At 42.2% G+C, this 24,874-nt stretch overlaps 1 protein-coding gene across 1 annotated transcript in view; it reads left to right on the top strand.

Annotated features, from left to right (window-relative positions):
• The window catches only part of CFAP61 (cilia and flagella associated protein 61), a 121,852-nt gene that overhangs the window by 74,240 nt on the left and 22,738 nt on the right, over positions 1-24,874 (top strand). Inside the window, exons 19-24 of the mRNA XM_075497202.1 lie at positions 535-703; positions 2,709-2,883; positions 10,037-10,329; positions 14,731-15,058; positions 15,562-15,653; positions 18,806-19,011. Coding sequence (XP_075353317.1) covers positions 535-703; positions 2,709-2,883; positions 10,037-10,329; positions 14,731-15,058; positions 15,562-15,653; positions 18,806-19,011 — 1,263 coding nt within the window. The remainder of the gene's footprint in view (positions 1-534; positions 704-2,708; positions 2,884-10,036; positions 10,330-14,730; positions 15,059-15,561; positions 15,654-18,805; positions 19,012-24,874) is intronic.

The following is a 24,874-nucleotide window of genomic DNA, read 5'->3' as shown; positions in this document are numbered from 1 at the left end:
AGCTCTGTCAACTGTTTTCCCAGCTTCCTATTTATTTTTAAACTTTTCAGACTACTACTTTGGAACAGGGATGTTAAAGTGCCAACGGTGCCTTCACTGCAGTTGTGTCTCACCGTAGCCACTACTGGTGAAGTTGAATACCAAATGAAGCAAAAGTGGAAAAAACCTTATTAAGGGAGTCTTGTACAGAAGAAAGAACTAGACTGTTAAAATATTTTCTTTGCAGGTGCAAAAGTCTCCTCCTCGCATCAGCCTGCAAAGAAAAAGCAGAGTAAAGCATACATTTCTGACTTTGTTTTTAAATTATGTGGTTGTATGGCCCAATGCTGGGAGGGATTGTTTGGTTTTAGCAGAAAGTTGTCAATTTGTAACCGAGTATTTCATAATGACTAATCTTTTACTATAGACGGCCGTAAACTCACAGCGAGAGAACAGGCTTGAACCACTAGGGGACTGCGGCTAACTCACCAGATGTCTAATTAATGCCTGCTGTCAGCTGCTGAAATGTCACTTACAGATATTCTTTCTTCACAGCCACTGTTTTAATGATGAAGATTATGCACAGATGTCACTTTGTTCCTGGGTTAACGTTGTGGTTGGTAAAATGACTGGCATAAATCGCGCTGCCAAATATGTAGTTGTTTCCAAGGAGAAAAAAGTACCATATGACTACCTTGTTCTCTGTACAGGACAGAAATACCAGGTAAGATTGTGTGCAGAGTGAAAAACATAATAATATATGCAATTTTTACAGTGAATAGTGTTTCTGTGATTAGCAAAGCAGTAGAGTAGTCCTTAGCAAGTGTATAACCAGAAAGTTTGCAGCCCTTCCGTGTAGCAGGTTGTGCTGTTTCAATGTGGCTATAGAATTTGGAGGAGATAAGAGGTTTTACAAAATTTTCTGCCAGCAATGTCACTGCTCAGTATCAGATATTAAGCAAAGCTGCCTGTATTTTTGCCACCATGACCACTGAACCTGCTGAAGAGTAGGCCCAAATGACATGTGGCCCTAGCCACAGGAGACTTAACTCCAGCTGGTCTAACACCATTTGACCTAGTTTTGGCAATGGAGAGAATTCCTTATCAAATTAATTACTCATCTCACATGATGACCATGCCTAGGCATGTACGTGGTGCTGTATGTTATCGTAGCACAAGTTAAGTTTCCAGTGAGACTGAAGCAGACACTTAGTTCCATGTGAAAGTGGAATCAAGCTCATCTCCAGCCCTACAGGCTCAGCTTCGACTCAGGCATCCCAGGCAGGGTTCGTTCTTTCTTGTGTATCATCACGTGGCCTTCAAACTATGTAAACCAAATGGCCGTAGTTTGTATAGCCTCCTTGCCTGCAGTGATTTTGCCTTACTGATGGGTTTTGGATAGGAATCATGAGCAAGGTATTTTGCCTTTAAAATCAGGAGATCAAACTGAGCGTGTGTCTACCGGTTTTTACAGCGCTGTTCACCATCAGTCACAAACATGAACGTGAGGTATGTTCAGCCCCATAGTGAAATCTGGACCGCACGTGTGCAACAGATTTGTGGAGCAAGAAAGCCCCAGTTTTTCTGTAATCACTTTTCAGATAGAGCCACACTTTAGACAACAATCCATTGTCACTGTTCAACAGGGATGAAACAAAAGTTGAAGTATGGCCTGAATGACTTTAAGTGCTCCTAGAAAAAGAAGTTTGGAGGTAACTCAGACTTGCAAAATAAGTTATGGGAAGTAACTACACTGGAGGAGAAAGAAAAATAAAACAAGCAAGGGAAAAGTCAGGTCTAATCTGCCTTCAGGAAGAAAACCTAGCGTCATCTATTCTCACTTTTAAGCTCTACAAAAAATAGGAAGGAATTATTTTTATCATCTGGTTTCTGTTTTATTACACAGAGCTGTAGTCCATCCTTTTTATAAGTTGTTCCTTATTTGGTAAGCAGTCAAATTAATGCCTAATAAAACATTATTCACTGTGATTAAGAGGATTTACTTGTTGGGTAAGTAAGATCTTTTGATGTCATGCCTGGTTTTATACGACTGAATAGTATTTCAGTTGATCGAATTCTTCAGGACATTCATCACTGGTGCTGTGGAAGTCATAGATGAGATTCTCTTTTTTGCTCTGTATAATTCAGATTGAATTTATTACTGTAAAGTAGCATTATACAATTAACACTTTACCGAATCCTGGCATTTTAACCATGAAGCAGGTTTTGGGCCCTTTCTTTGGGACAAAGGCTCTCTTATTTTAGAAGGTTGGTTTTTGCTGACAAAAGATGGAGGCAGTCCTGCTGCACAAAGAATTTTCAAGTGTCATTTAAAGGTATATGTTACTCAAATAACTGCAGAGATCCTTCAACCGTATATTTATGCATTTCTGCTGTTTGCTGTGAAGTTCCTTTCATTTTTGTTTTGCCTGTATTGTTATTCACTTGTTCTGGCACTGCTGTTTAAAATGGTCACCCATATCCCATAGAAAATATGGAATACATACACATGCGTGTGTACCTGTGTGCATGTGTACTCAGGCTAGCATGAATCTATTTTCTCTGTGGCCACTGATGTGTTTGCTGCTGCGGAATGTTAAGGCGGCTTTCCTAAGATAGCAACCCTTAGGTAGTCAAATGGCTTGTGTCATTGTTTTTTGAAATCTTTCTTAACGGTTCTTCAAGTTATATGCTATATATTCATTCATTCATTTATTAATTTCTTCCAGGTCCTGTCTCCCACTGGAGCAGATATCAGTAAACTCCCAACTAACAGAGAAGTCACAAGTAAGTGGCCACAAAGACACACAGGGAAAGTCCCTTCCAATCATTTTACTCTCAATGACGATCAGGACTGCTTAAAGGCAATGCACTGGCTGAAAGAAAATGTTGTCAACTCAGAAGGTAAGGGTTTTTGTTAACACATGCACATTTACAGAAATGTTTTCTAGGCTTATTGTTTCCTTAATTCCATGGTATAATTGGTGCTTGATTAATTCTAACAAAGTCTTTCATCTGCTGTGCTTTGTTTTCCAGATTAATTTACAATTTGTTGTCATTTTTGATACCCAGCATATTTAGCTAGGAAAGAAAGGCTTGAGATAGATTAATTATCTATAATTATTATATAAAACAAAATGAGTCCCAAATGCAAATCTGGCTGAAGTCATTAATTAGCCAATTAAATAATAATTTAATTAGTGGATGTGTTTTCCTGTTGTATAGAGAAATATCTAGATTTGAGGCATAACAAAGAAAACAGGTCTAAATTAGGAAGTGTTTTTTTTCAGTATCTGTCATCTTTGTATTTCGGTTACATCAGCTACAGATTTTCACGTAGAACTTCAGGCCCCCGGTATTTTATTTTTAACCCTTAAAATCACATATATGCGCCGATGTCCACCATACCTGTATTTCCTCAGCCTTGTTCATGTATTCATTAGTTCGTTCACTGAATGCATATGCTATTGAAAATATAGGGAATCATCCAGGCTTCCGAGTTAAACTTTCAACTACAGAAAGAGACCAAACAGTAAATGAATTCATGTAATGTCAGTTCTGTGTGCCGGATCTGAGTTAGGACAGAGTTCAGAGCAGGAAAGCTGTCTTTGTGGAAAGTTCCTTTTGACTGAGTGCAACAACAGGAGTTTCCTAAAGATGTCATTTACCTGGCTAGTTCATAGAGAACATAATGAAAATTGGCAGTTATTTGGTGTGGTCTACAAGGTTCACGTCCCGCTTGGCAGACCTTTAGGGAAGTTCTCAAGACACTGGGAGTTTCTTTATCATCCTCCAAGTCTTGCTGTGATCAGGACAGGAGGCAATAAACATGATAATGTTTTCTGCTCACATTTTCCTCAAACAGCTTCCTGGCCTCAGGCATGTAAATAGAGCCTTTCAGCAGTCCCGCTTCGCCTGTTTTCCGGCTGATACCAGCCCCTGCCCGCACAGTTTTACCTGATGTCCAGCTGATATGCACAGCTGCGTTTGCATAAACAGATGAGGTTGTTAGTTTCCCCTGTTTGCTACTGCTAACCTTTCATGGAAATGCGTGTGTGCCCAGTCCTGGAATGTGCTCCGGTACACCTGCGCAGAAACGCTGCCGGAGACCTAGCCGCTGGCTGGGATGCAAGGCGCCCGGGAGGATCGCTCTTCAGGCGAACGGCACCTCATCTGCTTTGGGACGAATGCACCTTTAATACTAAATTAATATTAATCATAATTTCATTATTGCTACTGACTTTCGTTGTGGTGTAAAGCTGGATATCTTAATTAGGCACTATCCTGTCTTCAGTTATAAGCTAAATCCACAACTCCCGATGAGGCAGGTCTGGAGGGACTTTTTGGAGACATGGTCTGTGGGAGACGTGATGCCTCCCCTTTCTCCCCACCCTGCCTCTGGCTCCAGTTCCCTTTCGTTGCTCTTTCCACTTCACATTCTCTGCTGCTGCAGGTGTAAGCTATAAAGAGTGCCCAGCTGGAGAAGTCTTTCTTCACCTATCTCTGTTTCTGTTCTTCCTCACCCTGCTTCTTTTTTCAGCTATATTTCTTATGAATGTTGTTCTTTCAGACTTGATCATAGCTGTGTCCAAGATCCCTAATCTTTCTGAAAACGAGTCCACTTTTCAGCCCCTAGCCTATTCTGGAGACAGTCTAATAGGCAGTGGGCTCACGGAGGTGCAGAGGCAAGGCTCCTGTGGAGTTCAGCAATTGATTTGGATGTCTGTCAGCTCTCTGCAGGCCACGCTACCGCTCTACTGGGATGATCAAAGTTTTATGTTTGTGTTTACTTTTCATCTCTGAAATTCTCCAGATCCTGGTTTTGCCTTCAATAAATAGTAATATTACACTTCATATATTTCATCTCATCAAAACTGTAAAGTATTGTTTGTCAAATTCCTACTAACCTGCTATAAACATGTTAGAATTCAAGACGTTAAAAAATAGGATTTGCTTATGTTTAAAGAAAATGAAGTGGCTGCTAAACTATATATGCTGGTTATTGTAGCTGCACAGAAATAGACATTTCATCCTCCCACTTCAGATACAATAATAATTCTTCTCAGCTTATATTCAGTCTTTTTTCCACACAACTTTCTTCTATTTGTGCTCCTCTTATTCGGCCATTTGCTATGTTTATCAAAAGTAGTCTGAAGCCTGCTGTGCTGAGCTCTGTTCTCCTGGCTCAGCCGCTGGATGAGTCCCCCCTGGGGTCCCATGTAGCCAGCCCAGGGGCTCGGGCAGGGAGCAGCTCCCACCGGCACCCTGCATGGAGCTACCCGGCTGGGGGAGAAAAGCCCTGGGCGAGGGAGGGCGAATGTGCCTTCAAGACCACCTGTAGTTCTGGAGGTTTTTTAAAGGAAAGTGTTAATCATTGAGCTTCACAGTGAGTCTTATTAGCCTAATTGGATGAAATCTTCATTTGGTGGTACTGATTTTGAGAGCAGCTTTTAATTAAGAGTTAAGGTAGGGTTTTTAATTGCTTTTCTTCCCTCTGTGAGCTCTGGGTACCACTTCATTCTGGATGAAATCAGTGGATGCTTTTTTGCGGGTCGTAACTAGAGCAGGATCAGCCCAGTAGCGCGTGCTGGCGGGAGGCGTTGCATGCACACCGTGGTGGAAGCAACGGTGCTCCCGGCAGTGACTGCACCACCGAGGATAGGCAGCAGCGTGGTTGCTGCAGCCTTCCTCCCCGGGCTCCTCCTCGCTTCAGGCGAGGAGAGGTGACGGGAGAAGCTGGCCGGCACTCAGCAGCAGGTGTTGCTCGAGGAGCCTATGGGAGAAGCAGTGAGCTACCTCTGCTGCTGCCAGCTCCACGGCCGGCTGCGGCGTGGTACCCTGGGCTGGGGCCGGAGGCCTTTGCCCCCGGCTGGTTGTGCTGGTGGCTCCGGAAGGGTCTCCTGCTGCCAAGGGCCTGGGAGCAGGGCGAGCACCAGCCCCAATGGCTGCTGCTGCAGCTTCTCTGATGAAACCCAGCCGCCTAATGCATGTAACCTATTATAACTGTAATTGTGACTAATTGAAATTCATCTCCTATTAGCTCTGCACTTTCCATGAAAATAAAAAGTAGGATGGGAGTAAAGTAAGGAACAAAACTGCTTTAATGGCCCAAAATGGAGCAATTATTTTTTCTCTTTACCTAAACATAGTTTACTGCCTTATTAAAAGCGTGTTTGTAGGAATACTATCCCATTAAAATTCCAGTGCATGAATCACCAACCGGAGCCACTGATGCTTTAGCTAATACTGGTTTTCTCCTTTAGCTTTTGCAAACTAAAAAGATTCAGGTCATGCTAGGGTCACTGAAATCTTGTGCTTCCACTTGTGGAAAATGAATGAGCCTGCTCTGCCGCAGAACGCTGACATTCTAGTAATAAATGATAAAACTACTCTAACGGTCTTTATTTATGGTTGCTTTTTTCCATGGAAGATTATTATGTTTACTCACAGATAGATACATTTTCATGTAGTTAAATAATAAAAGCATCCTGAGGAACTGCTATCTGTCCAGTGGACATAATTTCAGTCCATAATGAATATCTGTAGTTCCTAGACACTAGCATTGTAATCTAAAAAGCCACTAATATTGTAATAAGCAGAAACCGTAAATTGTTGATTTACAAGAGGTCAGTAAAGGAGCATTGCTTTCCTTGATCTAATGTAGTTGTATTTAATATTACCATATAAAACAGAATTTTAATTATCCTTGAGAAATGCAAGGCTTGAATGTGATCTCGTATATACAGAAATGCCAACATATAATGCAATAACTGAACTTCCCCCCAAAGAGGCTGGTTCTGCCAAATGGGGAGGATCTCTTGGCTGCCCAGACTTGCTTGCCTTAGAGTCAGAATAAAACTTTGCTAGGCTATGCCTTTGGTAAGCACTTCTCATTCCCCTTTCCCAGCCACTGCATCCTGTTCAGCTGCTTATGTTTCTCACCCCTTGCTAATTGAAAATGTGTAAATGTAATGTGAGGCTGTCAGCATCCACGTACCACGTTCTTACCTGCACTATTAGCACATTAGATTACTAAAAATGAGTATATGGAAGTTTGTATTTCACCACTAATGCTGCTTGTTTACTTCTTGCATTACACCTGCTGCAGCAGTGAAAAAAATGGATCAGTCTTATGTCTTCCTTCTTTTTTGGCTCTCTCATGAGGACAGTACTGCCTGCAGATAGGCGTCCTGGCAGGCACAAGCAACAGAAAGGGTTCTTCTGGCTTGGAAAGTCAGCTTAGCAATGTGCACTTTGGACGGAATTCCCATTATCACACATTATATGTATTCTGTATTATATTTACGAAAGTAGTAAGATATCTTTCTTCTTATGATTTTAGATGAATACATTTGCAGGTAAAATTGTTCTGTCCCTCTGGTCATTGATGTGAACAGTAAAAATATGCTTTCCATCATTTCTGAGCATGTATAATCATGGGGCAGTTCTTTTCTCTGGCAGTTATGAAGAGATATGTTTATTTGGCAGCTACAAGTAGCCAAACTGATACGGACAAATAAAACAACCTTCTAGTCAAAGGGGAATAATAGAACATCTGTTAACAATTTTTATCATTAATATTATTGGGAGTTAGGGCTCTGTGAATGCTCTGTTTAGTATTGCTCTGTGTCTCGTGCAGTAAAACATGCTCCCAGTGAAATTTGTTTAGCCTATGAAATAATAAAATTTAGGTTGTAGGGGATGCTATCACTTGTAGTGAGACATAAATGCCAATGCAGAGATAAACGTGCAAGTTAGTTGCATGAGGCACCCCCTTACCTGCTCATCACTGCTTACTGCAGTGCCACGTAGGAAAACAAATGCTGCCAAAAGTCAAGATCAAGCCAGTTACGTAGGAAAGTCAGTTGTTTGTCCAAATTCTGATTGCAGTTACTGCTATGTAGTCTGTGGGGAGGCAGTGCCAGCTGCTGTTTATGTCAATTAAAGGCCATTCCTGAAACACCTCATATGTTTTCAACACTGATTTTTCTTTAGTACATTCCACCCTACGCTTTTCCTTCAATGCCAGACTGCAAGTTATTTTCATAGAGCTCGTAGAGAAACTTCTGCCATATCATTAGTCTTCTCATACGAGGCCCTGTATCCTCTGTGTTATCCCTCAGCTTCAGTCTAAGACTGGACAAGCCTGGGATGGCTTGGGATTTGTGTACTGGCTTTTTTCTGGTTTACGCACATTACCTGGAAAAGTGTTAGCTTTTCTGCGGTTTCCTTTCTCCCAGCTCCATGCTGGAGTGTGCGATGTCCTCTATTGCAAGGACGTTTACATGTTAGCTTGTGTAGGTGTGGCTCAGTTATTTCCTATTTCTGCCAGGAGTTTCCCAGAAAGCTATAAATGCACCTGCTGACCAGCAACGCTGCCCAGGTATGGGACATTAAATACACTGGGAACGTGCATTTGATGCATCCTTGTGCTGACAGATCAGATTCTTGGCGTACTGAAACACCCGTCAGACTTAACGTGTAGGAGCTGCTGTCTTACTGAAGGTCTGTCAAAATCCACAGGCCGGGTGTTCCTTCATCTACCTTGGCCTTGCAGCTTGAGTGAGTTGCTGGGGTGGTTGAACACAGCACAGACGCAGAGCTGGTGGTTGTGCGCATGCTTTTACTGCTGCATGCATGGAGGAGCCCGCAAGCCTGGGCTCGATCCTCCTTTGCTTGGGCAGGAGCTTGGCTGTGGCCCTTGTAGCAAAGGGTCCTTAGCCACTGGGAAAGGAGTCCCGGTCTGTCCTACGAAAGCTGTGCCATTTTGCATGGCTTACTTGAAGGCTTAGGAACATTTTTCTGCTCCGTGGTCCACTATTCCAAGCAGGGAGACAGAGGGAACAGGGAGGAGAGGAGCATGTTTCAGTCCCTGCTCAGAGGAACGCTTATGTGTTTTATATTAAACCATCCTTAGATAAAACACACAGATGCTCCGACGGATCCCAGCTCTGCCTCCCTCTTTGCCAGGAGGGCTTTAGCCATTAGGCTGGAGAGTCACATTATGCTCACATGGAACCTGCTTCCTTCCCATCCTCACGTATTCTCTCTCAGCTTTAACTATGCAGTTTGAAGTGGCACTGCTTCAGTAAGAGAATTTGCAAGATCCTACCACAGAGCCTGCAGCTTTAGTTATGGGCACTCCCCTGGAAGGTGGGAGATGTGGGTTTGAATCAGAGCTCCCTTCACCCAGTGGGTGGAAAGATGGAGCTGGTTTAAATAGTGGTTTCTGCTCTAGTGACAACACACTGCAAAAGGAGCAGCAATATCCAAACGCTGTTTTCATACCAACTGATGAGAAATGTCTGTCTCGAGCTTGCTGATTTCTAGGCAGCGTGCGAGGACAGAGGCTGGCTGGTCTGGAGCACGTACTTGAGACATTTAGGTTTGGGGCGTTTTCCGACGTGCAGTGGAGGGAGGCAGCTGTCTTCAAAGAGCAGCGCAGAGCTGCCGGCCGCTCCCTGTCGAGAGCGTCGGCCGCCCGTGCCCCTCAGTGGGGCAGTTCAGCCGGCAGATAGGAAGCAGCAGGCACAGGGGTATGTCTGCAGGGGCGTCTCCATTGTCTGGAGATTAGGCTTTTGCGGAAGGAAGCGGCAGCACTGGTGACCTCCCGTATTGCACAATGGCTTGTTTTCTATAACTTGGTCTTTCCAGCGTTTGTGGGGTTTTCTCTGCATGATGTGTTTAATCTGCTCCTGCCCCCCCTCCACGAAGTCCTTTGAATGAGCAAAATTGAGGAGGGAGGGGAGAACAAAATAAAAACGTTTTTTGTGGGTTTTTTTTCCCACTAGAGGATTTTCAATCAAAATAATTTCAAATTATGGGGTCAGAATGAATGTCATACTTCTATTTAAGTACTTGCCTACTTTGTGGGATGTTTTGTACAGATTCTTCACTAAATTATCTTAGCTACTGTTGCTAGGTAACATTGTTTGCTTCATAGCATCAGAGAAATAAGAGGGTCAAAGAGAGCAATTTCGTGTTATTATCATCTGAGTTATACTAATAAGGTTTTCATTGTACATCTTAGAAATTTTTCCCCCTTTTTTCCCCTTAGGGAACGTCATTGTCTATGGGAATACAATTGACATTTACACCACGGTAGAAACCCTCTTATCTCTTGGAATTGATGGTTCTCGCATACATCTCGTACAGCCTCCACTCAGCTCAAATGTTACTTGCCTTAACAACAACGAAATCGAAAGTGCTGTTCAGGAGGCACTGTCAAAAGCTGGCGTGTCTGTTTATTATGACAGTATCCTGGCACGGTGGAACGAAGGCAATGACCCAGACCTTATCACGTGTGCTGCTTTCACTACTAATACAAAACCGTTTAAATTGCAGTGTTCAGTAAGTATATGCTTTCATTGTATTTCCTTCAGTCTGTTTTTTAAGACAAAGACCATCAAATTTAGATAGTCCCTCGTTGGTTTATCTATTTTCTCATTGTCTCTAGAAGATTGAACGTTCACTTGTTAGTCTAAAGGATTGTTTTTTAAAAATCCAAATAAAACCATTGTTAATGCCCTGACTGATTTGGATTAGAATGTATTTAAGTCACCTGACTCACAAATAGTTGTTCACTGCTGAGTGACAAATACTCTTAATTAATTTTCTAAATAATTCCAGAAATCCTTTTATTATTTAAATGCATACAGTAACTCCTGTCTGTAGTTATGTGCATTTGATTAAGATTTGATTAAGTCATAGTAGAAGCCAATAAAGTTAGGATAGAGAGGCCTACTATGTAACTTAATTCAAATATATTTTAAATAGATTTTTCTCCCTCTGCATTAATGACTGCATTTTTGTTCATCTATAGTATCAATATCTAAGTAAATGATACGCACACTCACAAGTATGGCCCCGCTGTGAGATTTGGGACAGGTTTAGCCTTTCCTAATGGGCAGAATAGTTCTGTTTTTCTTTATTTGGCTAATCTATGTGTGTGTGTGTGAGTGCTTCTGGTAGAGTCCCTTCAACATGTGCATCCGTAGGAAGCCGTATGGCCCCCTCAACACCCCCCGCTGCGTGCACGCTTCTTTGTGCAGCAAGTCTGTTGTAATTCTGGAAAGGAAGAGCCGTGTGCCTCCCCCGGAGAGCTCCCCAGGAGCTGGTGGTCCCTGCCAGCTCCCTGCACTGGAAAGCTCTAAGTCCTTGGGTTTTCCCAACCCTTTTCTTGTTAACGTATGGATAGTTAAGCCCTTCCTGATGGAGGTGAGGACCTTGCATAGCGCTTTTAGCCACTAGCAGTCTCCTGACTTTGGTCCCCATATCAGTAGTGATGTTCTTCCCACTCTCTCCTCATATGCAGCTCTTCAGTTTCTCTCCTCTTTCCCTGAAATTCCTGTTTTTACCCTCCTTCCACAGAGATCTCAGTGCAGTTCTCGTTCTTGCAACTTAATATCTGTTCACCACCTCCCCATCAGCCCCCCCTCTTTTCCCCATCACCTTGCCTGTGTGGCCTGTGCCATTCCTTCAAGACCCCCATTTCCTCGTGGTTTGTTTCTCTTGCCCTTTTGTGCCTCCTGCCCCATGCCTGTCCTTTCTCCAGCCATGGTTCTTCCCTCTCGAGGTCTCCTACCCAGCCTCTAAGATGAGAGACGTGCAATTGCTTGTGATGTCAGGGGCTTTATATTCTCCAAAACCAGTTCAGCTGTCTGGCGTGGCTCCTGTATCTGCCTTTAGCTGCCTGGGAGGACGGGCTCAGAGGAGGACAGGGCTCCGGAGAGCAGCCTTCGCCAGGAAAGCAGCTGCGTTCGCAAGGGAGCAGGCTGTGCAGGAATCGGCACTGCAGCAGCTCTGGGCCTTCTGGGATTTGAGCCAATATCAACTGTTGATTGGCAGTTCTTGGGGGCTTAATTTGTTGAGTCCTGCAGGATAAAAACAACAGGAGAAAATCTCCTCTTTCCCTAAAGCGGCTCCCTCCCTCCCTCCCCTCCCGGGCTGACAGATGGCTCCCAGCCTGGAGGTTGCAGCCGTCCCCTCCCCTCCAGTGACACCGTCCTGCCTGTCAGCCAGCAGGACGTGGGGCCGTGTGGTCCCCTTGCCCTCACGGGCAGAGCTTCCCTGATTTTGGATCTCCTGGATGGTTAGAATTCCCTTAACTGCGCGTAGCTCGTTACTTGTTTTATATACAAACAAGCTCAGAGGCTCTGGCTCCTCTGCTGCTGCATCTCTGCCTTACCAGCGTTGCTACAATTTCCAGCTGCCTTTGCTTCCCTCTCCTGTGCCTTTTCTTCTGGCTGGCTCATCCAGCTGGTCGTGAGCATCTGACGCTTGCCCTCAGTCCTCAGCAAAGCTCTTTGGTGGTATAATCGGGTAATACCTTTACCCAGGTCACAACCGTGTCCTCCCTGAGGCTGACACTAAGGGAAGGACTTGTTACTGATGCTGGTTTGCCCTGATACAGTTCTGTCTCAGGCTGTTCAAGATGAAGGCAGCAAGATAATGCATGCTCGTCCGATAACTTTTCACCCTTTCCTCAGCCTGTACAGTAATATTTCTTGATGGCGGGCAGCAACATTCAACTTGTCTAATCATTTTAAAAGGTGAGGGCACTGATGAAGGGGAAAGTTCTTTATAAAGGTTCTGGAGCTTCACAAACTACATTGTAGCAATGAGACGGTCAGTCTTCATCTGTACCCTTTGTAGACCATGATCTTGTTTAAGACATCTCTCAACCTTGTCATTCTTATTACTTTTAACCCTCAATGTCCAGTGTGCACTCTTGTTTTACACTATTTTTGGGACCTTTGTTCTGCCAGCTTTCAGTTTATCCTTTGTAAGAGGCAACTACGAAGACGCTGCTCATAGTTGTAGCTTCTCCTGCTTCTGCCGTCTGCGGCGCTCTGACGGAGGTGAGGGCGCGGGGAGGGGACTGTTCTGTGCGTGTCCCCCGGTTCCAAGCTGGAGTGATCTGGCCCTGCTTACCTGCTCCTCGTTTCTCATGTTTCAGAACTGAGACACCTCCGGGTGACGTGGCTTTTACATTCCCCAGCGCTTCTCTTGGCTTCATCTGAATAGGCACTTTTGTCCTTAGCGCGTTTTTGGTTCCAGATTTCAGATGGGCTTTTGCCTCCTTAAAGCCGCTTTTAGGCAATGTAGAAAACCAGATAAAAACGTATCAAGAGAAATGTCAGATGTGCGTGATTCTAAATCGATTCGAAAGCTCCTCTCTGCTAATCAATGCGCGGAGTCTGTGCGGAGCATGCAGACAAAAGGCGAGGGCTGTGGCGGGACCCTGCAGTCCTTGCTCTCGCGCTGCGCTGGATTTCAAAGCGGCTCTTCAGGCATCCAGCACATTTTGCATGACGTGCTGTGTGCACATCTGTTCCACACCGATGCCTAACGCATAGGACGAATTGGTAGCCACTTCCAGCACTGCCTGCTTTGTAGTGCTTGTCGCAGTGGTGCTGCCTCAGCTCCTATTTTGGGATGATGAGGTCTGATCTGCTTCCTCATGTCCCAGGAGAGGGACTATGCAGGTGCCACAAGAAGACAAAAGAAGGGAATTATCACTAGCTTTTTTCTTTGAGACTTAGAGGAAGAACTTAAGGATTTAGGGTGATTTCCTTTCAATGCCCTTGAAATCTTCCTGTGGGGAAGACGAGCTCATGGCTTCAGTAGATGCTGGTCCCCAGATAAATCCCTACCTCAGGGCCAGTTCTGTAAGGAGGAGTAAGGCAGCACAGGCAGGGTTTTCAAAGAATGGAAGTCATCTTTTTTCAGTCCCGCAAACCAAAACATAGCGAATAGGTATCTGCTGTGCTCGTTACCAGATTCGGTAACTGACTGCCGAGCATACCAAGTACTTTACTTACAGACAGAGCCTCCTCTGGCCTGACCTGGCTGATCTAGATGGATCTGACATCCACCTAGACCTGTGCCCTGTCTCTGAGAGTGGCCAGCCCCAGCCGCTGCAGGGGCAGTAGTCCCAAGCACTAAGGGGGTACAGATTAGTCTGCCTCCTAAAGCAAGTATTATCCAGATCTGGAATAGCTAGAGATGTGTTTCAGTCCTGACAAAGTTTGGATGTGCTTTCCAAAATCTACGTCACTATCAAGTATAATAAATCTGAATGCTTTTCTTTTCATGTAAATATTCAGTCCTTTTATACCTCTCACAAACGTCTTGGCCTCCACAGCTTCCACTGGCTTTAATTCTGCCGCTGTAGTTTGAATGAGGATGACATTTCCTCTGAACAATTTGAGCTTCCTGTCTTTCCATTTCATTGAATATCTCTGTGCTGGTAGCCATAGTAACATAGTTTGGTAAACAGTTAGGCACAACAGTTGGAAAAATATCTGTAACGTACATTTATCCTGCTAAAATGCAAAGTAAATTGTACTTTTCTATTACTTAGTTTTTCAGTTTGGCTTGAGCACGTGAAAGAAGAAAGCCAACTTCATAAAGGGTTCAAGTCTGTTTCATATGCTTATAGTAATACAGAAAATATGCACATCCACTCAGGCTGTTTGACACAGTTAATATTAGAGCTTTTAAAAGAAAAGTCGTCTAATAACCAGAAGTAGATGAGTCTAGTAATTCTCCCCTCTACTGTCTTTGTTTTAATTTTAGTAGCTGTAAATACTGGATCAGAAGGATTTATCTGTGTATATAAAATCATACTTTATTTCATGTTCTTGTTTTTTAAAATAAATAACATTCAGAACGAAGTGTAGGTTTTGATTTATGAAATTAGCCAGTAACTAATGTATAATAACCTACACTTACTTACGTCTTTTTTAGGCATTTTTTAGCTTTGCCTACAGGACAGTGGATTATGAAACCTTTAAGGCAATTAATGATGCTTGCCTTGTTTTTGATGGAAGACTTGTGATCGATACCGAATTCCGTACTAATGATGTCAGTATCAGGGCTGCAGGTCCTTTAACAAAGTACTCCAGGCGATATTATGTAGATGAATGGACACACAGCAACTTCAATTCAAAAGAGATCGGCTTTGAGCTTGCTGCATCTATGCTGAATCTCTTTGATCCAACCCCTAAGCCCTTTTCTAAGCCACCAGAAGGCACAGATAGACTCATCCCCATGTACAAAGGGTGTAAAATTAAAGGTATGTCAAAATGGATTTCTGTCATACTTTCGTACCCTTGTTGGTATTTTTGCTGTTACGTAATACGGGTAGGTCCATCTCACCAAAGATGCCACCTAATGGCAGTAAAGTCCTCAAAGCTCCTTATATAGTCAGTGGAGAGAGGTGAGCTGCAATAAAAGCTTACGCTGTAGATTTGTGCTAATAACGGACCCAGTTGTGCTTTCATTTATATTGCAGTAAATATGGAGTGTTTCTAGTGAAACTCAGTGTCTTTATCCAAGTTCAGGATCAATAAAACTATAATCAGAATTTTTCAATGTGTGGCTACTGCATCAATATGTGTAAGAGTACCAAAAAAGAGTTTATAACGTGAAGCCCACCAAAACAAAATAAGTACCTTGTTTTCTTTTTAGAGCCATTTAGTAAACAAAAAAAAGATTATGGGAGAAGGAAGGCAAACAAATACTTTATTTTCTTCTTTGTTTATGATTTAATAAATCTCATATTTTCATTTATGGCAGGAGGTGTTCTTCCTGGAGGTTATCATTACTTGCATATTTCCAAACCAGAAATCCCCATCCGCTTGGACTTAGAACTTGCACTGTGTGATCATGTAAGTTACATTATTTAACTTTTCTTTGCTTCGTCCTCCAGTTGGAAAGATGTTCTTATTTAGGACAGCACAGGTACATGCATAAGTACCATGCTTCTTAAAAAATACCTTGAGTAAGCATGGGTTTGAGTATGTATTTAGAGATCTTCCAGAGCTGGGACTTATCAGTATACTCTGGAATGGAACAAACCACATAAAACCAAATCTCTGCGATTATTTGAGAATATTTAATTTATTTTAATGTAAATTCACCGTTGTATTGTAAATGTGGAATACATACAGATAAGATTATCTGATTAACTTCTTTACTGCCATTCTTAATTCCTTTGCCACGAAATCAACTGAAACGGAAGGGGTTTTTGGTCCAAGGAAATCCTTGTCAAGCCCTAATGCCCTGAACTCTTTGTTACTATTTGTAGCACTTTGGGTTCAGAGAGCTCCCTAATGGGGCACTACAGCTCAGCTCTTTCACCCTTTCTTTCCAGAGTTGGTGGCTCAGCACTGTGCCTGGTTCCTGAGCCATTTGTCTCAGCACAGGCTGGGAGGTTATCATGTTGGCTTTTCCTCAGTACTCTCTCTTTCAGAATGGCTTTCTTTTTGCTTGATTCTGTAGAGACAAGTCATTTTCTCAGTCATATGAAATGTGTTGCTTTTGAAGTTCCTAGCACATATTTAATACACAGCGCATCAAGGTAGTGGTGGTATTTGCCATCAGATTTGCATAAGAACAAATCCAGTCACCTAAGCCTGGGTACATCATATAAATCAGGTACAGCTGGTGAACACGTATGAATTGCATAACTAACTGAACCTCTTAGATGTTCGTTTCCATACTTTCTGATATTTGGCTTTCTCAAAAGATGCACAATTTCTATAAAGAGGACATAGGATAGTATTAGCTGGATTTCACTAAAATATGCTTTCAGCCTTAGCGCTTAACCTCTTTCCTCCTTGGAATAAGGTGCTATAAATGCATACAGATGATAAAACTTCGCAGTCTATCCGTGAAATTCAGTTGATTTCTAGACTAGTAGGAAAATAATATATTCTGGAATGGACGCTCTGTACTTCGCTGCTAGAAAATAGCTAGTGCTGCAGCCATGACAGTCGTCTTTGAACAGGAAAGAGGGAAGCACTTCACACAGTTGGGCTACATAGGAGATTGTCCCATGATAGAAACGTGGAGACGCTTCTCTTACTGGAGAACCTGACTTGTGAAACAAGAAAAGGACTAGATTCGTGTACTTTAAAGCCAGAGAGGACCATCCACCTAGGCAAGCTCCTGTTTCATACAGATTATACCTTTTTCCTCAGCGATTTCTGCATCAAGCCCATTCTTGTAGTTGATGTAAAGAGTGGCTTTTAAAAGACTACTTCAGTGCTGATTTTAAAACTCAGACAGCAATGGTCTATAGAAAGAAATTATTTTTTTAAAAAAGGAATCCATGCTTTGGGGGGAGGAATCAAAGCATGGCTCACCTTGTTTTCCAGCTTTGCAGATGCAGGATGAGCTGTCCAAAGCAGCATGTACTAGAAAGCAGAAGGGACTATCACAGAGAGAAAAATTGGTTTTGTCACTCCAAATTGCTAGAACATGATTAGAATTCTTTTGCTGCAGCTTTGATTACCTGCAGTCTGAAAAGGGAACATCTTTAAAGCCACTCCAGAAACTTCATGTAAATCCTAAAAGAATTTCCTAAGACAGAAGTAGGAGAAGCTAGTGAAACGTATTAGCTGAGAGATGTGGAAGTAACAAAGGTTACTGTAGCCTAGCAACAGGTTTTAGAAATATATAGAACTGGAACATGAATACAGGTTTAAAAAATAGCTTCAAGCTATTTGATCATCCCACTGCAATGTGAGGTTTGAAACCAATTTTTACATTTTTGTCTTTAAGTGATTGATTTAACTAGCTGAAACTAAATGCTACAGTTGGAGCATCAACATCCAGCATTATTATTCTTTTATTGATTGTAGAGTTGGTGTTAGTAACACTTGACAGCCCCTGTTCAAATTAGCAAGAGGGAGTCACTGAGAGCAATTCTAAATCATATATATATGTGGATGTGTTTATGCGTGTATATATACACACACATATAAACATATGCATATATATGTAATATAAGTATGTGCATATGTTTTTTTTAAGGCAATAGTAATTCATCATTTAAAAGTCTAGAACATAGCCTGAAGGAAACATCCGAAGAGATCAAGCTCAGCCTCCTGCAGTTGCGGGCAACCATCTAGTACATAGTGCCATTTATAAAATTTGTTTGGTTTAGAACTGAACAGGGTCCTTCTCGGTATTTCTTTCTGTGTTGGAAGGCTGTTCCAACACATCGCATCTCTGACTACTGGAAAACTTCTACACAAAGCTAAAAATGCTTAATTGGTACCTGATAAATCTTTGAGTTGTAACATTGAAGTTTGCTTGTAACTGATTAATGTGGTAGTATCAACCCTCTGCCTACAATTGTATAGCTTCTATGACGTGCCACAGATTTGGACTCTGCACACGCATTTTTTGCATATACATATATACAAATATATATGTATAGTTATAAATCTGGAGAGAGAGTAAAAGTATACCAGTGTTCTTCATTCATCAGGATGGTATCCTATAGTAAATTATAATATGCCATGTGTACGCAATAATATGGACTCTGTATAATAAATTAGGATGAATAGGTTTCAATTCAGCTGCCTAAACAGAGGCATCTAGTGTTGTTTGGGATGCCCCAGGGCATCCCTCCTGACCTCCAGCTGCTGCTCCAGGAGGTCACAGGTCTCCCATGGATCCTGTGTCGTAACTGCCAGCCCAGTTCGGATGGGCCACATACCCTTAGGTGTCTCAAATGGCACTCAGGATTGGGCAACCAAAGCCCACGCTGCACGCGCAGTCATATGCTGCACAGTTTTGTGTGCAGTTAATCAAGGTCTAACCCACACAAAAAATCTTTGTGTCCAAACCGTAGCAAAGTGCCTTGATGTATAAACCATGTTATCAGGAATGGGTATTCTTGATTAAAAAGCAGGGTTGTGGATTTTAAGAAATCGTAAATATCAGCTAGGAAACCCTAGCTGATCCTGTATGTATGCCAAGTCAGGTGTTGGTTCCATCTCCACAGCTTTCCTTATATTTGCTGTTCCAGGGGATGGAGATTATAACCGGAGAGGCAAGACATGGGAATTATTTCAGGATGCATATCAACAAATATAGTATGGTAGATAGCATCACCTGCTTTTCAAAGGAACCCTTTCCTGTCTCCAACTACATTTGCTTGTATGGACAGCATGAGCGTCTTCTTAATGATCTTTATTATCGCTGGAATGAAGGGCAGATTACAGATCTTTACAGGTAAGATAAACTCAACATTGCACATCAAATCTACACTCTGGCAGAATTTTAGTTTTATTTTATTATGGTTTATCTTCTGGCTGTTTTCCCTTACAACAAAAGATAGATTTTTAAAAATATTTCCATTATTTGGCAAAATTATCAGTGGCAATGCAAGCCCTGAAGACCTTCCTGGAAAGAGCTGTGTGTCTGAGATTTATTTAGAGAAGGAGCAGTGGTTTACTTGACCATCTTTCATCTGAAAGAGCATTTCAGTATCTTTATAACTTTTGCTTAGAATATTCAGTAGGCTTAACTCATTAAGCTGAACCTGAACAATCTCTTTTTACTGAAGATTCATATTCAGAAGTCACTTTTAAAAGAAGTCAGTATTTTTGTCACTTTGAATCAAATTTGTAAGCCAAAGGTTTCTAGGGAGATTTTAAATCACTTACGGTGGTAATCACACTCAACAACTTGCCTGCTTATCTGGTGATAAAACAAACCCTAAAGTTTATCCTCTAGACTGTGTTCTCTGTGTAAGGGAGTTATTTTTACTTCATTTTATAGCTGGAGGCTATGTCAGGACTCTGCATATTTAGTGGAGGTTCCCCATCCAACTTGTAGGACTTCTCCCACCACAGCGCTCTGCACCAGTGAAACAGGTCTTGCAGATTTTCTGAGGTGCTCCCCTCTGCCTGCTGTGCCCAAGCAAGCGCAGGGCAGTCCTGGGGACTAGGTGTTCCAAGGCAAGGACTGAGGTTCTCTCAAGTGGTGGGAGAGACTAAAGAGCCTGGCTATTTCTAGCCAAGATTTATGTGCCATCTCCTCTGAGATAATTTTTCATTGCTTTTGGAAATGCAAACCTAATTAAAGAAGTTATTATGGAGAGAGGAGCATCTGAAAAAACGCAATCTACCGTATCTTTAATCTTCTGCTATTTCTCCAGAATGTCATATCTTAAAAAGTTACCTGACCTAAAAACTCAAACTTGTTTTATTCCTTATGCCTCAGTGAAAGCAAGTGCTTTGGAGGTCAAGCTTGATTAAAACCAAAACAAAACAAAGAAACCCCAGCCTTGAGTTTCATTCATGGGGTAGAATTCTTTGAGCATGTAATTGAAACAGGAGGTAAAGAAGAACTTGCTGATACATCTTATTTTTATTTTCATTTAAAAAAATCCCTCGCAAGTGGTGATTTGGGAACCTAAACTGTCACAGATAGAGAAGTGAAGTACTGCATTACGTAAGCTGGTTTAGAGACAGAAAGCCAAGCACAGGAAAAAATGGTAAATTTATATCATGATACAAAGCTGATAGTGGTGCCTTAAAAGTCTCCAGGTCTGATTTTGTTACATTTATAACTGACTTGAAGAAAGGCACAAATGGTAGCAAAATTTTCAGATTAAACAATGTTATTTAGGTAATAGTTTGTAAAAGTTCGCTGTAAAGGATGTGCTGTGGTCCAAAAGAAACTTTGCATGATTATAGCAATCTACTGGTTCAAAAAAATCTGCAGGAATGAAGCACCTGAGATCTTGAGACAGGGACTTAAGAGCCTCTGAATTCCTGTACCTCTTTCTCTCGCTTTTGCACTTCTGCTGGTTCAGTGTCCAAAAGCTTCACCAGAATATGGATAAGGCATTGTACACTGCTAAGGACAGAGAAATGAGAATGTCTGCTGAACTCAGGGAGGAGGGGGGATCCGGCCAAGCCCTTCAGCTAAGGACAAAAAATTGGTTTGTATGCCATATTTTGAGAATAGTGGTATCAGCTGCTGTCTCAAAGGGTGAATCTGCCTGAAAAGGACTCCGGGCTTCACCGGGACTGGATGTGCAGCTCTTACAGTTCTTCTGATGTGTTTTGCAGTCCTCTTCCTGCACTCTCTCCTCATTGTAAATATTACAGAGTCTAGCTCCTCATTTTTTCCTTCTCATATTGTACTTACAGACAGGATGAACCCAAACTTGAACTGTGAGGTTTAAAAGTTTCTTGGACAAAAATGCTTCTTTACAAATTTCACTTCAGGAGACCTTTGTATGCCTCTGCTGAGAGGAGTGTGAAACTTGTGAATTATTGCTGCTACAGGGATTGATTTTGATTTATAGAAAATGCTGGGTTTGTTTTACAAGGGATAAATGCCACACAGCAAATGTAAAGTTCACGTAAACAGTATATTGTCAATAGGTGTTAAGTAGAAACTGAAGGAGGATGACACAATTGTATGAGATATGGGCTAAGATGACAGATAATTTTCTTTCCTTATCACAGCTGATGCTGATCAGCTAATACGTTTTGAGCACTGGAAGAAACACAATATTCAGGTTGTGGCAAGGTATCATCAGTCTTTTTCATGGTGTTACAATATGCAAACACAGCTGTGACCTAATCTTTTCTATGAACCACAAATGTTGCCAGACACTTATGCCTTTGTTTGCCCAGATGTGGTTACAGTGTCAGTTGTTATATGTACTAGCAAGTTTCACACCAGTATCAACATCTGGAAGAACAAATCATCTTGCTTTGGGATTTCTGCCTGCAACACAGGTAGCAGTATTTTCCTGACCTTGACAAAACCAGCATTTGTTCCCTTTCTCTCTGTGGCTGCATGTTGGGCATGTAGCCCAGCCCAAGGACCTCAGTGCAGCTGCACTTACCTGCACTCTTGCTAGCTACGCCCGCAGATTTTGAAGAGATGAGACATTAACTTTCTGAATGGACAGCTTATTTCTTCATGAGAGAAGTTAAGAATGTGTTAGCCTCCCTTGCTCTCATGATCATGATAGGATCCCCACACAGTGCACAAGCTGATTGGGGGATTACAAGTAAGATCAAGTTCTAAACATCCACAGAGATTTTAAAAATCTCAGGAGAGATGAAGATCCCAGTGATGATCTGTTAATAGGATGAGTCAGGCCTGCCAACATTGAAGAGTACGAAGTGCAGCTTTATCTGACGGCAGTATATACACTCATTGAGGGAGTCATCAGCTCCTGCAAGACTGCTTGCATCTCAACTGGTCTTTGCTTACCAGGATCTGAAGTTGTGCAAGGTCAGGGTCCTCTCGCAGCCACGTACTCGCAGGCACCGTGACCTGTGTGTCTGGGTGGTCTGGCCAGGATCACTAGTGTGCCACGCAGAGGGACACCACTTATCAGGTCCTCATCACATCTCTTGAGCTCTTCTTAATTAGTGAGGATGAACTAATTTTGGACTTGTCTTTTACAGCCTTTAGATGTGGATGTTGTTTGTATCTTTTGCCTCATTATTTTTATCTCACCTCTCATTAGCCTGTGGCAAAATTCCTGAATCACAGTTGCCAGGTTTTCCTTCTCTGGTTATTTTATTGCCTCCAGTCCTGTTTTTCATCTTCTTTATACCTTATCTTTAGATAGGTTTGTTCCTTCTCTTCTTGCTATTTGGTCATTTGAATGAAATCACATACGTTGCTCTGTAGCAATTAACATATGCTGTTCTTTAATCCTTGCTCGCTTGTTTCTTCCGGTGCTTTCACACACATGCACGCACACACACATACATTTCCATTCATATCAGTCTTGATATTTCTGTTACAAATGTCTATACTATGAGGAGGATAGATTCTCTAGCTAGTTTAACAGGTGGGAGACAGAAGAGCAACACACTGCAGTAGAGGAAAGCCCTTTGTAGTCAGCCAAGGCAGAGTGAAAGGACTAGTGAGAAAAGGCAGAGACAGTGAGAGGAGGAAGCAAACTGCCTGTAACCTCCATGTAACAGCCCTAGCACAAAGCAAACTGGCACAGGAAATGGCTTCTTTCAGGAGGAGGTAGAGAAATGCAAAAAGGCTGGCAATATAACGTAGTCTCGTAATATGTAATAAAGTATCATATCATATATACAATATCTATATCTCCACATAATACAATGTTATATTCTATATATGTATGTACAACGTACAACAATATACAGTGTTAAAGCCTAGCCATGAAAAGACTATCTAATAGAAAACCATTACAATTAAAAATGTTTTAGCATCTCTGGTGAGATGAAGATTGTCTTGAGGCTTTTATGTAGATAAAAAGTGGTGTCTGGTCATCTTTTGGCAAGGAATATGGAAATGCATTCATTGATTTCTATGTGTGTGCCAAAAAGAACAACAACTGTTTTGGGTGCTGTTCACATGGTCTATAATGACCTCGCATGACCGTGTGAATGCAAACCTGATGTTAGGACTGAATTTCTCTCTTTGACTTTGAAAAAAATCTTTTTAAACTAGTACACATTACACTTACATCCACTTGCAGTATCTTCTAGCAAGATGTGAAGTGCCCTTAGTGAAAAGAAAATGTAGACTGTGAAAATGTTGTGTTTTGTTAGTTAGGCTCCTAGACTTGCTGGTTTGAAACATTCATTCCCCTCTTCCCTTCTTTATGCCTCTATTTTGGGGAGAGCCTTCCTATAAGGCAAGAAAGTACAATGTTTTAATCTTTTGGTCTGCATTTAGATTTCCCAGCATGGCATCTAGTTCCAGGAATGGACACAGTAGAACAGCTGTCACCTGGGAGCTAATTTATTTCTGTGTAGCATGCAAATTATCTTTTAAATAATTAGAGACTGCACCTAGCAATGAATTTCCTCGCTGATTTGCGTTTGGTATAAGGGCTGAAAGTTAACCCCATGATACCGGATTTCCTGACTGTAATGTGCCGGTGCCATTTTCAAATTAGCATTAACAACAGGCCCTCGAGATTCAGCTAACTTGAAGAAGTAACCCCTTCCGGTTGTGCACATGAAACTGCGGCTAATGGTAATAATGAGATAAATAACATTTCCTTTTGCTGAGAGAAAAGTTCCATTGATTTCAGTATGAGTTCAACATGATTAAAAGCTGCAGGACTTGACCCACAACCAAATGAAAGACTGAAATCCCTTCGCTCACCTCCTCCCTCCCCCCTGCAGTAAATGTCCTTTGTGGAGGAAGCTAAGCAGAGTGGTGGGCGTGCATCGCCCTACCCCGGGTGCAGGTCAGGGGGGTCTCCCAGTGGCTGCTGTCCCAGCCTAGTCCCGTGCCAGGGAAGGAAGCCCCTCAGCCCCTAGATCTGCATGACCAACAGTCTGACGCTCCCAGTCACGCTACTACTGATTATGTGTATTCAGACTGCTGCCCTTTAAGTTCATAAATTTATCAACCTAGCAAGCAGTAACCGAAAAAGCCAGCGTAAAATCATCTGACTATATTGCCACAGTCACTTGGCTACAAAATGCACTAGCGCACTTGAGAGTGTAAGCTTTTAGTGAGTTAGATACTCCTCCGTATTACTGTATTTTCACAGCTCGCTGAAAGCCTCAAATGCTTTTGAATTAATTTTTTTTTTTCAAGGAAACAATGCTTTTAGCTCTCATAGTTAAACCAGCCAACACTGAATGGTATCTGATGGAACTAAAGAGTTTTAAAGTTTCTTTTCCGTTCTCCTTCTTTAGCAGACAGGTACTATGGACATTTTTAAAGGAGGTCTTGGTGCAACTCTACAAATGCACAGTTAAAAGAAATGCTCCTCAGAATGCCTAGCTGCCTTAGCTGTGATCCCAGTGATACAGATATTAATGTGATAACAACAGATATTAGTCTTCTTCAAAAATAACTGCCTGTAGTTAAGCTTCTGCAGCCATATTCGGGCCTGATTCTCATAGGTGTTAGGTATTCCAGCTTAACTCAGAGTAGGGTCTGAGTGGGCTCAGCTCATTACTTAGCTAAACATGAATTTAAGAGCCAATGTTTTTGTTTCTACCTATGCAAACAACAGCTGAGGAAATAGGCCGTTAAGCCAGAAGATGACCACATCCAGTCAGACAGCTGTCTCTTCTGACTGCACCACAGTGGGATGCACTTCATCCCTCTGACTGTT

Source organism: Mycteria americana, chromosome 3 (assembly GCF_035582795.1).
Source record: "Mycteria americana isolate JAX WOST 10 ecotype Jacksonville Zoo and Gardens chromosome 3, USCA_MyAme_1.0, whole genome shotgun sequence".
In the NCBI taxonomy this organism is placed as follows: Eukaryota; Metazoa; Chordata; class Aves; order Ciconiiformes; family Ciconiidae; genus Mycteria; species Mycteria americana.
Note: the sequence above shows the minus strand (reverse complement) of the source record. Positions and strands in the feature narration are given on the sequence as shown.